This window comes from Pteronotus mesoamericanus, unplaced genomic scaffold (assembly GCF_021234165.1).
Source record: "Pteronotus mesoamericanus isolate MK-2021 breed Mesoamerican mustached bat unplaced genomic scaffold, CSHL_Meso_final contig_173, whole genome shotgun sequence".
NCBI classification, from domain to species: domain Eukaryota; kingdom Metazoa; phylum Chordata; class Mammalia; order Chiroptera; family Mormoopidae; genus Pteronotus; species Pteronotus mesoamericanus.
Window position 1 is genome coordinate 13,370,294 of NW_026555072.1, and position 18,741 is coordinate 13,389,034.

General features: G+C 35.6%; 1 protein-coding gene across 1 annotated transcript in view; it reads right to left on the reverse strand.

Moving 5' to 3' along the window:
* Positions 1 to 18,741, reverse strand: part of CFAP47 (cilia and flagella associated protein 47) — a 332,513-nt gene that overhangs the window by 235,294 nt on the left and 78,478 nt on the right. The window contains exons 23-25 of the mRNA XM_054566336.1: positions 14,372 to 14,466; positions 8,913 to 9,072; positions 2,659 to 2,854 (exon numbers count right to left, since the gene is read on the reverse strand). Coding sequence (XP_054422311.1) covers positions 2,659 to 2,854; positions 8,913 to 9,072; positions 14,372 to 14,466 — 451 coding nt within the window. The remainder of the gene's footprint in view (positions 1 to 2,658; positions 2,855 to 8,912; positions 9,073 to 14,371; positions 14,467 to 18,741) is intronic.

The following is an 18,741-nucleotide window of genomic DNA, read 5'->3' on the forward strand; positions in this document are numbered from 1 at the left end:
TTTAAAATATCCAGCTAATCAAAAATGTTTGTAATTTTGAATAATATAGTATGTAATACTCACTTTTAGATCTAATTAATATTTTATAACTTTTAGTGGTCTATAAATATTTAACCATATTTGTTTTATTTTATTATATGTATAGGCTCCTATAGCAAATAAGAAGTGCTATCAAATGAGAATAATAATTCCATAATATTTTAGTTAGAATAAGGATTATTCAGCTAATAGAAAAAGCAAAGAAAGAGATCAACTTGAATTAGTTAAACCAGTATGGTTCACTGGATAAAACCTAAAAAAGTAATTTATAAATCAGGTTTGAATACAATCCTGTCATTAATTATCTGTCATTGGATAAGTCATTAATGTTGTTGATATTGTTGTACACATGAGAAGACTGAGTAATTTCATCTCTACAGTCCATTTTAAATGCTCATTATACCTTATTTTGCAAGACTCAACTTTTGACTTGAGATCATTTTTAAATTGATACCTTTGCACATTAATCCAAAAGTTGAAGGATTAAAATATTAATTCATATGTGAGACAATATTCCAAGATAAGAAATACTTTTTAGCACTAAATAATTTAAGACACTTTTATTTACTGTTTAAGCAACCAAGGGTCTTGAAAGATAGGGTCTTGAAAGAACAGCAAATCCCAAAGTTATGAAGTTAAAGTTTAAATATATTCTCGCAAAAAGTGGCATTTAGACCAAGCTCCACATCATACGTAAGCTTTTGTTATATCTTGCAGGCGACGCATGAGAAACTAAAAGTTGTTCTCATTTAATAATTCTCATTTATTATCAACCATTACATCACACTCAGAACTTGTTTTCTCTGGATTTCAGGATGCTTAGCTATAAAATAAGGGACTGAACTAGAGAAGGTTTCAGGGGAAGGGAGGGTTACAGAATGTAGAAGTTTATGAAAATAATGCTTATCAGCAAGTCACATTGGTATACAAACCCTCACGATTAATACAATTTTAAATGTTAACTAGCTACTCTTTGTATCTCTTTTTATCTATAGATAGGTGCATATTTATAAATAGTTTGGCTTTCTTTGTTTTATATAAAATAACAATATATGTAGTCTTCCTTGTATTTTTAAATTTATCTCAATATTTTGTTTCTAAGAGTCCTAACACAATTGTCTTATTAGCCAAAGTTCATCCACTTCACAATAAAGTATTCATGTACACATATAGTATAAATTACCTACCCCTTCAGTTGTCACAGGATGTTTGTGCAGTTCTCAAATCTTGCTATTTTGAATACTGTGACTATGAATAATTTTGAGCATACCTTGGAGAGGGGCAAGGAGGGTGAAATGCGGGGCATCGGTAATAGTGTCAACAATAATAAAGAAATTTTCTAAAAAAAGCCCTTTGTGTGGTTTTAATATATGCTTACATTTAAGAACCACCGATTTGGAGAAGAGATGCTTACTTTTGCTGAAAGGTAGAGGTTACATGGAACAATGTTAGCCTCTTCCAGTGGTCCTGGATTAATAAGATTAAGATATCTAAGATTAAGTTTTCCTATCTTGAAGTTTTCCTGTGACTGGAGAACAAGCCTGCATGTGGCATGTTGTTCCAGCTCACCACTCCTGCCCTGCTTTCAGCTTCTAAGTACATATTTTTTTGGTTTGATTTAGTTTGAGCCCTTTGGAGACCTCCGATACTTCTCAGAAGCAATTAAGCGCGCACACACATGATCTACTTATTTTATAATGTGAGGGCTCATAAAGTATCTAGGCCAATATATTGATACTGTTGTGGTTTTGGCTGTCTATCCATTTCTTTAAAAATGAAAACTAAACTGACTGCATTCAGCTATAGTATATGCCTAAGGTAGGAAGAATTCCAAGATGGCTCCCAAGAGTCCTGTCCCTTGGGTGGCAAGACCTGCAAATATGATGAGATATCACTTTAGTGATTAAGTTATATGGCAATGATAAAGGGACTTATCATATGTAATTAAGGTCCCTAGTCAAATGAATTTGGGTGGATTAGAGTTAATCATATGAGATCTTAAAAAGGTTATAGGTCAGACACACACATTGAGAGATAATCTACTTTTGGCTTTGAATGAATAACATACCACATTGTGAGGAGGAACCCCATAGCTAGGACTTGAGAGTGACCCCAGTCAATTGCCAGCAAAATGGTGTCTTAGTTCTATGACTGCAAGGATAAATTCTCCCAAAAACCAGGGAGCTTCAAGGAAGACTGAGCCTAAGATGAGACTGTTGCTACTGCCCACCCTCTGATCTCTGCCAAATGAGGCCGTGAGCAGTGCGCACAAACTGACCCAGACTCCTAACCCAAAGAAACTCTGAGATAACAAATTCATGTTAGAGGGCACTAAGTTTGTGGTAATTTGTCACACAGCAATAGAAAACTAATACCTTGAGTTTTTAAGCTTACTTCTTAAACCATGAAGACACAATTAACAAACATTTTTACAAAAAACTTAAATGACTGTGAGGTAATTAAGTGGGTTTTTGTATTTTTAATTTAAATGTAGTTAAATATTTTAATAGTTTGTTCCAACTATAGAAATACGTTAGACATTGCTCATGGCTCATGTAACACAACTACAAACAAAAAAACACATAAAGAAAATATAGTAAATCTATATTAAGCATTTACCTGTAATAATTTTGAGGTAAAATCTTGATAGCCTTCATAGTTAATACCTCCAAAGGAACAGGGGTGAAAAATGCGCCTGGAGGGTCAAACAATAATGTGGGTAATTTTATCTCCCCAACCAGATGAATCATTTGATAGCAAGTTGGGTTATCATTTAAACGCACAGGAACATTTGCTGTGTATTTTTTATGATGACCTAACAAAAAAAAAATTAAGTATTTTAGACTAGTTCACACAAAAAATATTTACACAGTTTAAACCTTACTAAATATTAAAATGTACTATGAAGTTACAGTTCATGAAGCAGAATAGATTACCCAGAATCTGGATTTATCCTCCAAGGAACTTAAGATATGTAATGAGGAGTCATTGAAATAAAAATCTTTCAAAGTGCACTACGTCTAAAAATAGAGCAAGTCGCCTTAAAGTAGGTTTTCACTGTTACGGGTGAACACATATATCTGAGGAAACAGTGCGACAGGCCTTTTCTGATTGTTTTCTGTGCCTTAATAGGAGCTACGCATCCCCTTAATACACGCAGTATGAAAATGAGATCAGATCATCGTTATGAGATGAGAGGAAAGGAATGTACTTTCTCCCAGATATCTGAGTTTATGAAAGGCTGACAAGGCCGACTGGCTAATTTCACCTGGCAGGAAAAGACAGGTGATTCCCACATAGCAACTTACTATGTGGAAGTGCAGTCTCTGTCGGAGAAAAGGGATCAGCCTAGGAGGCTGCAGGCCAGTCCTGGAGGACAGGTTCCATCACAGCAAGTTGCCAGTGCCCTTTCCAACCAAATCCCCAAATACAGTGTCTCGAAGGAAGAAAATGTGATCTGGGAAGTATGAATTCAATGTATTACCTTAGAATTCAAGAACTGGACACCAGAGTGGCCTGGCAGGGATCAGGGCCATTAAGGGTATCACCAGGGCAGAGGAGGAGAGTTCTCTGGATGATACAGAGCCATGTTCAAAAGTGGCATCACTGTGAACCATAAATAAGAGCTATGGATTCATTGAACTGGTCAGATGCACTAGTTTTCGCTGTACTGGATGCCTTCGCTTGTTCAAAAAAGCCCTTTACATGTTCAAATAGCCTGAGATCCTTGGAAAATGGGAGCTAGCTGAAGAGGGCAGGGAACAGGGACTTCCTGCTACTAATGACAGATGACTACTAGAAAGACTATGTGAAAATATAAGAGATTGTATCTGCAGCTTGAGCTGATAAGTTATAACAATTAACTTAAAGCAGCAGTCACCAACCTTTTGGCCACCGGGAACTGGTTTTGTGGAAGACAATTTTTCCACACTCGAGGGCGGGGGTGAGTGTAGGTGGCTTTTTAGCCTGCCACCAGGTGCAGCTTAATTGTCACTTGCCACTCACTGATAGGGTTTTGATATGAGTCTGCAAGCAACTGATTTATTATGGCCTCTGTGCAGTCAGACCTCTCTGCTAATGATACTCTGTATTTGCAGCCACTCCCCAGCGCTAGCATCACCGCCTCAGCTCCACCTCAGAGCATCAGGCATTGCATTCTCAGGAGTGCGCAGCCTAGGTCCCTCGCACATGCAGTTCACCGTAGGGGCCATGCTCCTGTGAGAATCTAATGCCACTACTGATCTGACAGGAGGCGGAGCTCAGGAGGTACCGCGAGCACTTTGGGAGCAGCTGAAGCTTTGCTCTCTCACCTGTCGCTCACCTCCTGCTGTGTGGCCTGGTACCTGTCCATTGCCTGGGAGTTGGAAACCCTCTGATTTAAATCATTATAAATCTATAAAGATAGTTTCATTTAATGAATCTGATACTGTTAAAAATATCTGGGGGAAAAATAACATTAATTTTAGAGTTAGGCAAGGTTTTAAGACTTATTAAATTCTGAATTTTGGATGGGCTATTTTGAGATTATTTTGTTCTGACCTGCTAAAGGTTTCTGGAGTCATAGAGAAGGGGCTTCACTGTGTAACCTAAGACTACTGGGGAGTCAATGGCACTTTTTTTAAGTGCAGGCATGCCTTCTCTCTCCTCTGAGATGTAAATTATATAAATGTGTAAAAGGCGTGTGTAATTAATTTTTTCACAGGAACATTGAGATCCTAAGGAGGGAACCCTGGATGTGACTGCTTGGTCTCAGTTCCATATTGAAAGGAAAGTCAAATGGAAGTGTTTTTTATTTCCTTCTAAACTGTCCAGTCCATTTCATCTGGCTATAAATGCTGATAGGGACACAAAGGAGAAGCTCTGCATAGAAATACGGACCATGAGCTGAACTAGCTACTTCTTTCAGGACCAGGCACAGTAGCAACTGAGGAGAAATACACAGAAATATGTAGTGAAAACTAATTATTTTAACAAAATATACTTCAGAATGCAGAGAATATTTGATGTTTTCTATCATATTTTCAGAGTTTGAAGCAGAGGTAATAACAGCTGAAATATTTTTTAAGCTACTAATCACAGCATCGTATGTACTTTTTCTCACACATCAAACTAAAGCAATTATACAATGCCATGCTAACAGACACAAAGACATCAAGTTAATTCAATGCACTGCCAACAGAATATTACTGAGAAAACACATAGCTCAAGGAACTCTAAAAACCTTAAAAGCTAGCATAGGTTCTTATCCTGCCTTTTCTATTGATCACATAGCTAGTCGTAGGTATTTTATATATTGCCGCACGTATAAAACACAGTAGTGTCCCAGAAATTCTGATGCAAATGATTTACTGATGATGTGCTCTGGAAGGAGGCGGGGGCGGGGGGGGGGGCTGCAGGTAAAGAGAGGAGCAGAACAGAAGCGATGAATAGCTGTGGTTTTAGAATGTGGGATGTGACTTGACCAAAGGGATTGTCCCACAGGAGGGAGTGGGTTGGGCCACCTGAGGCAGTGGTGTTGGTGAAGCTTAAACTCCTAGGCATCTTTGCATGAGATGTCTTCTCCCCCACCCAACCCCCGCCAATGGGACAGACATAAGCTATCAGGAATCAACACCCGTAACTGAGAAATGGAAAGAAAAGCCCAGTCATGAGAATCTGGATGGGCCCAAACAGTGTAAACAAAAGGATGCAATCCTAATGTTGATTCCTAAGTAAGAATAATTAGGAAGAATAACAGGTAAGTTACCGTAACACCTTTTAAACAGAAAAAAAAATAGTTTGGAAATGGCATTTGGTATAAAAACTAACATGCGGTAACTAATAAGCACACACTTTAAATTAGACACAGATACCAATACAGAGTTTCTCAAAAATAGGAAAAAAAAATCTTCATAGCTGATATTTTTTCAAGCACCTTCCTGCTGCTCCTTTGTTCCGGTCTGCTTATGAAGCTAATTGTCAATACTCTCGCTTCCTGAAGCTCATTACCTGGAAGAATCTGTGTATTTATGCAGCAGGGATCCTCATGCTGAGAATGTTCTAAGGTACAGCACCCTGGGTGTCAGGCTGGGGGAAACACCGAGGCTATTTACATGAGAACAAAAACAAGCTTATCCAAGGGGGGGGCGAGGGTCTAGGCACACAAATTACATTCAAGAGTAGTGATTCAGATTCAGAAGGAACTGGAGATTTATTTACTCAGAGACCAGTCTGAGTCACATATACAATCACCTCCCAGCCTCCATCCCTGTGGCTGTCCAAGGAAAGGTCAACAAGGGCCGACTGAAAAGTAAAAGCCACCTCACAGAAACTCTTCAAAGCCCTCAGAGTACAAGGCAGCCCTGCTCAGTGACCAGTTGAACAGGTTCTAGCCAGGGTACGATCCTTTCATGTGCTGTTGGGTTCAGCTTGCTATTTTATTTTTCATTTTGCTAGTATTTTGTTGAGGATTTTGGCCTTAGTTTATTTTCATATTGTCTCTTTGTCCAGCGTTGGTACCAAGGTAATGCTATCCTCATAAAAAAGAGTTTGAAAGTGTTCCCTCCACCTCGTCATTTTTTAGAAGAATTTGAGAAGGGCTGTTATTACTTCTTTAAAAGATTTGGTAGAATTCTCCAGTGAAGCCATCTGGTTCTGGGCTGCTATTTGTTGAGAAATTTTTAATTGCTGATTCAACCTTCTTACTAGTCACAGACTGAATCAGCCCATAATTTTTAAAAAGATACTTTAGAAAAAAACGAATGCTTCCATTTTTAACAAGGAAGATAAGGACCAAAATACTCAAATACCTAAAGTAAGATACAAGTATATGTTAAATGTGCTCAGGTGATGTTAGAGGAACGGTGCAACGGTGCAACAGGGACCTCTGAAAATCCACTCCTCCATGAAAGCAATGACAACGTAGGCAAAAATTGATAAAAATCAATCGTGGCTGGTGGAATTTTAAATTGTTACAGTTGCTTTGTACAACAGTTTGGCAGTTTCTTAAAATGTCAAATATCAAATTATCCTGTGACTCAACAATGTCACTCATTGACATATGTCCAAGTGAAAACATGCGTCCACATAAAACTATACATGAATGTGCATAACCATGCTATTCATAATAGACAAAAAGTAGAAGCAATCCAAATGCCCATTAACTGGACACTGACTGTTTACAAATAGACAATATGTGATATAGCCATACAATTATTTAGCAATAAAAAGGATAGAAATACTGATTCATGCTACAACATAGATGAACCTGGAAACTATTATGCTATGTGAAAAAAGCCAGTCACAAGAGGATACACATGGTATGATTTTACAAAACACACTAGCCAGAAATAAAATTCCAAATTATTTCAGCAAATTCTTGAGATAGTAAAAGTAGAAAGAAACTCATATTATGACTTTTATTTTCTAAGTTCATTGATACCATTTCATCTCAGAGCTGATAGGAAAATATATTTTGAAATAGGTATTTTTAAAGGTTTAAATAGAATCACATATAGAATAGAAATAGGAGGTATAGTATGGAAAACTTGATCAAAACATAAAATTAAAAAAATAAGAAAATATAAATAAAATTGCATTAAAATGAATAAATATATATATTATAACATGAAATATAAATAAGTTCAATTCCCCTCCTAAAAATTACATTTCAGTCTTGCTCAAAAAGAAAAGCAAGGTCCTTTGATTTACAACACTTACTCTACATTTATAAGACACAGATTGAAAATATAGTAATATATCAGCCAAAGACAGAAAAGAGGAAGACAAAATGGCAATGTATCACACAAACAACGTTTAAGAAAAAAGCATTTTGTAGGAAAAAAGAACAGTTTTAAATGCATATACTTATTTATAAAAGACACATTAGACAAAGCTTTCATGACATCTAAATATACAAAGCAAAACTACTGGAACCAAAAAAATTTTAACAAATTGCCATTATAATAACACATTCAGACAGATTACAGTAATAACTACAATACAATTTTAATGTAAATGTAATATAATTGTAGTAATATTGTATTAACAGATTCAGGGTAGGAGATGGAGTAGGAGGAGAGGGGGAAGAGGAAGAAGAAAGATATATTATAAATAGACAACTTTATTAGTTACCATGCTTTTATGTTATAAATTATTTACTTAGAGAAGAATGTAAAATAATATTTGCAAAACTTCCAGATTTAACCAGAGAAGATCCATATGAAAGTGCCAGATAAAATATAAATATATTCTTTTTATACAGTGATAGTTAATTTAAAAGAATAATGGGGAAAAATCTCATTAGCAATAATGATGCATATAAAATAAAACTTTAATTACTGAAAAAAATGCTATTCTCTAAAGTAAAAACTCAATTATGTGCCTTTTTCTAAAAACTGGAAGAAAAATAGACTATAGTTCATTTTTGAAAAGTAAATGTGTAAGAATTGCCATGAATTTTTGTAATAGATATTTAATGAGAGAAAATTTGTCACACCAATTATAGAAAGATATAATAAAAATTACTGTAATTTAAAAAAAAATCACCAGAATTGAAGTGGAAATATAAATAGAGATGCTGGTCAGCTTTCCCCAAAGCAAGAAATCCAGAAGTACAAGCCAAAAGATGCAACACCTTTTCTCAGCCAGCCTTGGAATGCCCACGGCATCACATCCATAATATCCCATGGGTTATATATCAGCCCTATTTGATGTGAGAAAGATTACAATGGCATGCACAGCAGGGGAGCCATTTACTAAGGATGGTTACCACAAAATTCTGGTAAGAAAATTCTTAAAACTGTTTTAAGAACATATAACACATTAACCTCTTGTACACATGATGAAACAATATATGGAAGATAAACTGAAATAACAGAGGAACAGCTACTTACGTGGACAAAACATTATGGAAACAGTACACTTTTCATATGGTTGTAGAGTCCCACTCAGCTCACTAAATTTGAATGTGCCATCTTTGAAAAGGTTGCCAGTTTCCCTAATATCCAAAGCCCAATCCACAGTTTTTCTTGACAAATTACGAAAGACAAGCTCCTGTTAACACACAAAGCATACAAGAAGCAATTTGTAATATCAAATTTAGTTGGCATTACCATACAAACTTGATGGACTTATGCACAAAGTCAAGCCAGTTGAGGAGCCTACAAACTGTTTTCTGTAGTGGCTGTACCAGTGTTTGTATTCCAGGATTTTGTACCATATGCATGCACCTGTTTAATAATAAATAAAGAAACAGAACTCAGAGCTCATTTAAGTTTACATTTTTTGATAACTAGAGGTTGAACACACTTTTCTTTACCTATTGTCCATTTCTATTTCTTATCTCGTGAATTGCCTTTTCATGCTCCTGCATAAGACATATCTTTCTAAAGCTCCTATAATAGTATTAAAATCTATAAGCAGTTTTGGAAAACCTAAAATATTTCATAAAGTATAGCTGCGTGGTACTGTGCTCCCAGTTGCCATGCTTTCACCTAAGGAAAGGCTGTTACCGCATATACCACTGTTGCCTGAGCAATGAGGGATTTCCGTGGGCAACAAAAGCAGCAGGGAAAAGCCGCTGAGGCACAAAACAGTTTCCACATTTGAAAAGCTACAACTGTGATGAATCCTGGAGAGGAAAGACTTTTTATCTTGGGGATCTAAAAGTCGATCATGATCAGTGTACCTTTTTCGAGGTTTATGATGCATATGTGCAAGGGATAACATGAACATGTCATACTAAAGTGAAAATAAGACATAATCTTCCCAATGCAACTTATAATAAATATTACACTTAAATATGAAAGAACTGAGAAGGTGACTGCATGCTGCTTTTGTGGTCATTTTCCCCCTCATATATTTTCTTAAGTATACAGTTTGAAACTACATGGTGGTTTTGTCTAACTCCTTCTTCTTATTCTCTTTTTATTTGATAGAGGCACACTCTTGGTTTTCAAATACCAAGTTTGTCCTACTGGAATCAAAAGAACCACATTTGAGTAGACATGTGTTAACGTCTCCTGGGAACGGGAGGCCCCGTAGCAGCACCCTCCGTCTGTCCTGTCAACCTCGGGCCATGTAGGATTTCTTCACCGACTTAAACGTTGGTCTGGGCAAGGGAAACGGGATTTAAATATCCCTTTCAAAAATGTATTGTGAGGATGACATTAAATAAGATATAAACCTCTTAGCATGGTGCCCTGCCCTAGGAGTGCATCTAACAAGCTGTGGTGTCCTCATCATCAGAGAGAACGAATACCAGAATATGGCCATTTATCAAGGTGAAGGCAGGACAGACACAGAAACCACAAATGAATCTGCACACCACCATTCTGGGAATATGAGGGTCTTTCAGTAAATATTTCCTGACAAGTTGCAGACAAACTGAACAAAATAAAAAGCAGCTATTTTGCTAATTCAAGTAGCACTTCATCCCACAGGGCAGACATATTGCTCCCTCTTCCCATCTCTCACAGAACCTCTCAACTGATACAACCAACCAGAGAAGGATGGGTATTTGTAGAGAACTGAACAATGAAGGGTATAAGGGTAAGCGACTACTGAAAATAAATTCACTGGAAAATATTTTGGTGATTTCTCAAAAAGTTAAGCACCGTATGGCCACATGACCCAGCACATCCACTCCATGTGTACACACAAGAGAATTGAAAATGTACCACCTGAAAGGCATGGAGTTTCTTTGGGGATGATGAAAATGTTCTGAAATGAGAGAGTGGTCGTGGTGGTACAACGTATGGAATATACAGGGTCCGGCACAAATCACGCCCCTTTTTTATTACAAACTCTGTTATTACAAAATCAGAAGCATGTAATCCTGTGACACAACAATATCACACTCAAGCACACCAGATGACATTTTAGGCGAAATGTTCAAATTAAAACTATGAATTATTGCACCCATATTATCGCCCTACCAACCACACTCAAGCAGGCGTGACTTCTGCCAGACCCTGTATTAAAAGCCACTGAATTGAACACTTTAAAATGACAACTTGTATGCCATGTGAATTGTATCCTGATTTTAAAACAAGAAATGAATTGACTGACTGCTCCAAAGATTACCCATATTTCAGGTTAGGTGGTGTAATTTGGGAGAATGGTTTTTATGTGTCCACCGAAGAAAAAAGCAGATGCAACAACAGCACCAAAGATAAGTTAGACACAAACTAGTAATAGTTAAAATAAAGAACAGGAAGAAAGAAAAAAAAAGAACATCCTGAAAAATATGCCAGACCAGTACTCTTTAAAACTGTTACGGTCATAAAAAATTCAGCAAGACTGTCACATATCCGAAATAACTCAATGAAATACAGAATCCTGGCTCGAACTGTGGGGAGGTAAAAGGACATCAGTAAAAATATTGCTGAAATCCAAATAGAATGTGTTGTTTAGTTAATATTATACCACTGTTAATTTTTTAGTTTTAAAAAATATTCTATGGCTATGTAAGTTGTTAACATTCCAAAAAGGTCTGAGAGAAGTACCTCTCAGCACTGTCTTTCTAATGTTTTGATAAATCTGGGAGCTATTGGGATGACTTGTGTGCAGACTCATCTTTCCAATGCAACATATTATTAAAGTAAAACCTTAAACCATTTTTTTTAAATTAACGATACTCTTCAAAATTTTTGAAGAGTATAGAATGGCCCATACAATTGTAACCACAACAAAATAATGTACTTCGTTTCTTTCTAAAGCATGATGGTTTTAAAATGTTTAAAATTAAACGAGTTAATTTTACTCTGGATGTGTCTTAGTACTTAAACAGATATTTAGTTCTAATATGTGTATAACAAAGTTCATTTGTACCTTATAAAGAAAACAACATCTTTTAAAAGAGAAAGAGGGCATGAAATCATACTAGCTATTTGCATGACTCATTTTTCTCATTTTGAAATTAAGGAAATGGTATGAAATCTCTAAAATACTATCCACTTTCCATATCCTATCCTAAGAATAGAACCAATACAGTCAGCTATAGAAAAATATTGTTTAGTTTGTTTAGTATGTGTTGTATAATTTTTCTTTATAATTTTATTAAAATAATACTGTGCATAGGTCACACAAACAGCTAAAAAATGCTTATAAAAAAAACTGCTGTCCTATTCAACCCCTCCTTCTCAATAGTTTTGCTTCCCAGAAGCAACCAACTGTACCCAATTCTGATTTGGATTTTCTCTAGTAGCTATACCTTATTCTAAATGTGATGCTAATATGGCTGCCATAACAAATCACCACACAGTGGTTTCGAACAGCACAAATTAATTAATATTACAGTGTTGTAGGTTAGACATTCAACACAGATATCACTAGATTAATATAAGTGGTGTTAGATGGTGTTAGATGGGAGGTGTTAGGAAAAAAACTATGATGCTTTCTGGAGGTGCTACGAAAGCATCTCTTTCCTTGTCATTCCTGGTTTCTAGACATCAGACACATTCTTTGGCTGGTGGCCTCCTTCCACTATCTTCAAATCTAGCAACATCTCATTTCTCAGTCCTTCTTCTATCATCACATTTCCTGCTGTTAACAGCTAGAAAAGCTTCTCTGTTTTTAACCACTCATGTAAGAAGATTGGGACCACCTAGGTATTCTAGGATAACCTCCCTTGCTCAGGGTCCTTAATCTTAATCACATTACATGTCAGCAAAGTATCTTTTGCAAAACAAGGTAGTGTATTCACAAATACTGGGGATTAATAATGAAACAAATTTGGAGGACATAATTTTGACTACCACATGGCTATTTCATGATTTATCAGACTCAGATATCATGCCTTGATCACCTACCAGCAACGATGAGGTTTTAGCTCATTTGCACTACCTCTGCCTCTCTCTCCACCTTCCAATTTTGGATATTTGTATTATTTTAATTCTTCCATTAGTCACCTGGCAACTTTGAACAGTGTATTTATAACTTCAGTTCTTTTTCTGTCTACTTTAGACAATTCCCTTTCATTAGCCACTATGAAAGATGGGTTTCACTCCTCTTCCTTCTACCATTCCCAACCCTTCCATCAACTTAACTAACTTCATATACACATTGTAGGTAGCATACTTGTCATTTTACATATAATGTTCTATATGATATTTTAATTTTGCTACATAAACATCTTGACTTCGCTGTATTATATATTTTATTGTGACTGACTGTAAATACCATTCCTGCCAAATCCAAGTAGTATTATTAGAGTCACGGTTCCTTCTCTGTGAGGCCAGTGTGAGTCCTTTGCGAGTTGAGAGAGAAGACTCTCTTTGTCTAGATTGTATTTTATCACACCAAGTGAATAAAACTGCAATTATATAAAAATGATATAAAATAATCTTGCATTTATGAAGGGATGGTTTTTCTCTGGAATTCAAGCCAATTCAGTTCACTTAATCTTCCTTTCTAGCCCCACATACATGGTCTTTTGCATCCTTGAATTTATATTACAGTTAGAAGTCTTACTGACATCATATGCTTTAAAAAGTCACATTTTAATTTTAGAAGAGAACCTTTCCTGTTCTCTAACTATAACTGCATATACCCTCAGCTATTATTTTATGGATGCAATGTTAAATGCTTTCCTCAGATAATTTTTCTTCAAGCTATAAAGGCTCAAAATTTATTGTAGGAAAAGCAATATATAATACAAAAAAGGAAAACTACAAATACAAATTTCTATAATGTATACATAAGCTTCCTTCATATACATTCTCTAATTTTCTAGATAGATTCATAAAGAAAGGCAAAAAATAATCTATTAAGAAAAAAAGAGTAGATTATCATAAAAGTCACTTTATTACATATCTAGACTTTTTCATTTGTTATCATTGCCTCGCCCCACATTTCCTTATCTATATGGAACATACTTCACATTAATTTTAATCATAGTTTCCATTTGTACAAGGAGGGAGGCAAAATTTAATTCTATTCAACACATTTTAAATAGTCCTATTAAATATATACACATATAAAATAAATGGCTTTATATGTGTTGGCATACTTGGACAATTACTTCTGAGACATCTGAGTTTTATATATATAACATACAGGGTGGAGCAAAAGTAGGTTTATAGTTGTGAGTATGCAAAAGACAGAGTTTATTCTTGTATTATTACTTATTCATTATTGTATTGAATTCATTCAAACAACTGTAAACCTATTTTTGCCCCACCCTGTCTGTACATACTTCTGAGAAATATATGTGTATGCAAATTATATATATGTATATGCAAGTTCTCTAAAAATAAAAGACTTCTTATAACATACATTTCACAATAACTCAATCAACTAAAAACCATAATCAGAAAAACAGTTGTAAACTGCACCAATTCTCTATACAGACCTTTGCTTTTGTGATCTTTTCCATGCGATTCACAGTATGTGGCAGGACATCGAATATAAATTCATTGCTGGATAATTTCAATGGTGCTTGCAACACTATGAGAAAAATAAATAAATTGATAAAATAGAAATAGATAAAAGCTCAGAGATAGTTCTTACCATAGTTTTCAACATGAAACAATAAAATAATTATTTTCTATTTTTATATCCACAGCAAAACAAAAATTAAATTTTAAACATTTTTAGAATATCTTGGTTTAGCACACCTACAAAATTCCAATTTGGATTTTTAATGGTAATTAATTACAAGTAAAATTTAAAAACTACTCTTGAGACAAAAAGATATATAAAAATATGAGAAATATCGAGCTGAGAAAAAAGTAAACAAAGATAAAATGATCTCCATACTACAGTTTGACCAATGCAGTAAAGAAGTGAAAAGAAACATAGAAGGAAAAATTATGGGAATAAAGGAAATACATAGATTGCTTATCCTAACATTCATGCATGAGAAAAGAATATAGCTATTTTAGTAAAGGGTGAAATTGGTGGAATCTGTAAAAATACGAGAGAAGATATTATCTGCTGAAAAATCCTATCTTTAAAGAAATTATTAAATTTATTGGGGTGACATTGGTTAATAAAATTATATGCGTTTCAAGTGTACAATTCTATTAATACATCATCTGTATATTGCATTGTGAGCCCACCACCCAAAGTCAAAACTTCTTCTGTCACCATATATTTGATCTCCTCTACCCTTTACTACCACACACCCGCCTTTTCCCTCTGGTAACCAACATATTGTTGTCTGTGTATGAGCTTTTGTTTGTTTTTCTTTTTTGTTCATTTGTTGCTTTCAGTTTTATTTCCAACATATGAGTGAAATCATATGGTTCTTGATTTTTTCTGTCTGACTTATTTTGCTTAGCATGATATTCTCAAGATCCATTCATGTTGTCACAAATGGCAGTATTTCATGCTTTCTTATGGCTGGGTAGTATTCCATTGTATATATGTATCACATCTTCTTTATCCAGTCATCTATCAAAAGACATTTTGATTGTTTCCATGTCTGAGCCACCATGAGTAATGCTTCAATCAACATAGGGATGCATATAGCTATGTGAATAAACATTTTCAAATTTTGGGGTAGATATCCAGAAGACGGGTTGCTGGGTCATATGGTAATTCTATTCTTAATTTTTTGAGGAACCTCCATACTGTTTTCCATAGTGGCTGTACCAGTTTACATTCCTACCAGCAATGAATGAGGGTTTTTTTTCCTCTTCAACCTCTCCAAAACTTTTTACTTTTCTTGTTGATAACAGCCATTCTATCAGGTGTGAGGCAGTATCTTATTGTGGTTTTGACTTGCAATATCCAGATTTAATGCAAACCCCACCATGCCAAAGTCCCCATGGTATTTATAGAAAAGAAAGAGAACAAAAAAAATTCATCAGTTTTGTATGAACTACAAAAGACCCCAAATAGCCAAAGCAATCCTGAGAAAAAAGAACAAAACTGAAGGTTTCATACTCCCTGACTTCCAATTATGCTACAAAGTGACAATAATTAAAACTTTTCTGCATGGTGTTGGCAGAAAAACAAGCACACAGACCAATGAAACAGAACTGAGAGCCCAGAAATAAGCCCACATATATATTAAGCAAATAATTTTCAAAAAGGAGCCAAAAACATACAATGGAGAAAAGAAAGCCTCTTCAATAAATGGTGCTGGGAAAATTGGAAAGCCACATGCAAGACAATGAAACTAGACTGCTATCTGTCACCACAGGCAAAAATTAACTCAAAGTGTATCAAAGACCTCAATATAAGACCTGAAACAATAAAATACATAGAAGAAAACGTTAAGTACCAAACTTATGGATCTTCATTTCAGGATTTTATTAATTGTACCTCAAAGGCAAGGGAAGTAAAAGCAAAACTTGTATCAAACTAAGAAGTTTCTGCATAGCAAAAGAAATTGCCAACAAAACAAAAAAGCAACCAACCAAATGGAAAACGGTGATTTGCAAACAATAGCTCCCATAAGGAGTTAATATCCAAAATGCATAAAGAACTCATATAACTCAACAGCAAAAGAAAGAAAGGAAGGAAGGAAGGAAGGAAGGAAGGAAGGAAGGAAGGAAGGAAGGAAGGAAGGAAGGAAGGAAGGAAGGAAGGAAGGAAGGAAGGGAAAGAAAGAGAAAGAAAGGAAGGAAGGAAGGAAGGGAAAGAAAGAAAGGAAAGAAAGAAAGAAAAGAAGAAAGGAAAGAAAGAAAGAAAGAAAGAAAGAAAGAAAGAAAGAAAGAAAAAGAAAGAAAGAAAGAAAGAAAGAAAGAAAGAAAGAAAGAAAGAAAGAAAGAAAGAAAGAAAGAAAGAAAGAAAGAAAGAAAGAAAGAAAGAAAGAAAGAAAGAAAGACCCAATTAGAAAATGAGCAGAGGACCTGGACAGAAACTTCTCCCAAGAAGACATACAAATGGCCAACAGATATATGAAAAGATGCTCAACTTCACTAGCCATTAATGAAAAGCAAATAATCTTTTTAACAAATTTATTTTTAGAGCAATCACAGATTCACAGAAATACTGAGCAGTAGGATATAGAGATTTCCCATATACCCCCTGCCCACATAATGTGCATAGTCTCTTCCATGCTCAACATTTTCCACCACAGTGGTACATTTATTACAACCTGATGAGTCTACAATGACACATCAATAATGCAAAGTCCACTGTTTACATTAGGGATCCCTTGTTACTGGTGTCCATTCTATGGGTTCGAACAAACATATAATGTTATACAGGCACCATTGTAGTATCATACAGAGGCAAATCTCTGCCCTAGAAATCTGTGGACTGCCTAACTCTAGCCCCACATCCACTGGAAGCCACTGATCTTTTTACTGTCTCCATAGTTTTGTCTTTTCCAGAATGTCACACAGTTGAAATGATACAGTATGCAGCCTTTTCAGGCTGGATTCTTCTACTTAGTATTGCAAATTTAAGGTCCATGGGATCTGCATCAATGACTTGATGGCTCATTTCTTTTTAGTGCTGAATAACAATCCACTGTCAGAGTGTAACAAAGTCCATCTATTCATCTCCTGAAGGACATCTTGGTTGCTTCCAAGATTTAGCAATTATAAACAAATCTTCGAGAAACATTTGTGTACAGGTTTTTGTGTGGATATAAGTTCTCAACTCCTTTGGGAAAATACCAGGGAGCATGATTTGAGGGACCATATGGTAAGAGTTTGTTCAGAAACACCAAATGCCCTCTTCCAACATAGCAAATCATTTATCATTTGCATCAGCAATGTAACCTCACTAGCAATTGCGTTCCCACCAGTTCCTCGTGCCACATCTTCTCCAGCATTTAGTGTTGGCAGTGTTCTGCATTTTGGCCATTCTTATCAGAATGCAGTGGTATCTTATTGTTGTTTTAATTTGCATCTTCCTGATGACAATGTGAAGTATTTTTATATGCTCATTTGTCATTTGTATATCTCCTTTGGTGAGGTGTATATTCAGATGTTTGACCCATGATTTAATTGGTTTGTTTTCTCCTTCAATTCTTGAATTATCTCTGTATTTTTGGAGAGCAGTTCTTTCTCAGATATGTCTTTTGCAAATATTTTCTCTCAGCCACTGGCTTGTCTTTTTGGCACTTGACAGTGTCTTTTGCAAAGCAGATGTTTTTTTATTTGAATAAAGTCCTGCTTATCAATTCTTTCTTTCAAGGATCTTGCTTTTGTTGCTGCTATATCTAAAATGCCACTGCTAAATCCAGTCATCTAGATTTTTCCTATGTTACCTTCTAGGAGTTTTATAGTTTTGAATTTTATATTTGGGCCTATGATGCATTTTGAGCTTATTTTTGTAAAGATTTTAAGGACTGTGCCTAGAATCTAGATTCTTATTTATTTATTTATTTGTTATTTTTGATATCCAGTTGTTCAGCTCCAAATTTTGAAAAGACCTTTTTCTGAATTGTACTGTCTATACTACTCTATCAAAGATCAGTCAACTGGCTGTGGCCGGTGTGGCTCAGTCGGTTGGAGCGCTGTCCTGTGGACTGTAGGGTTGCGGGTTTGACTCCTGGTCAGGCAGGGCATGTACCCAGGCTGTGGGTTCAGTCCCAAGTCAGGATGCATATGAGGGTGAGTAGCCAATCGATGTTTCCCTCCCTTTCTCCTTCCCTCTCCTCCCCTCTAAAAATCAATGAGCATCTCCTCAGGTGAGGGGGAAAAAAACAAGATCAGTTGACTACATTTCTGTGGGTCTGTTTCTGGGCTGTCTTTTCTATTCTGTTGATCTATTTGTCTATTTTTGCCAATACCACTCTTTTGGTTACTGTACCTTTGG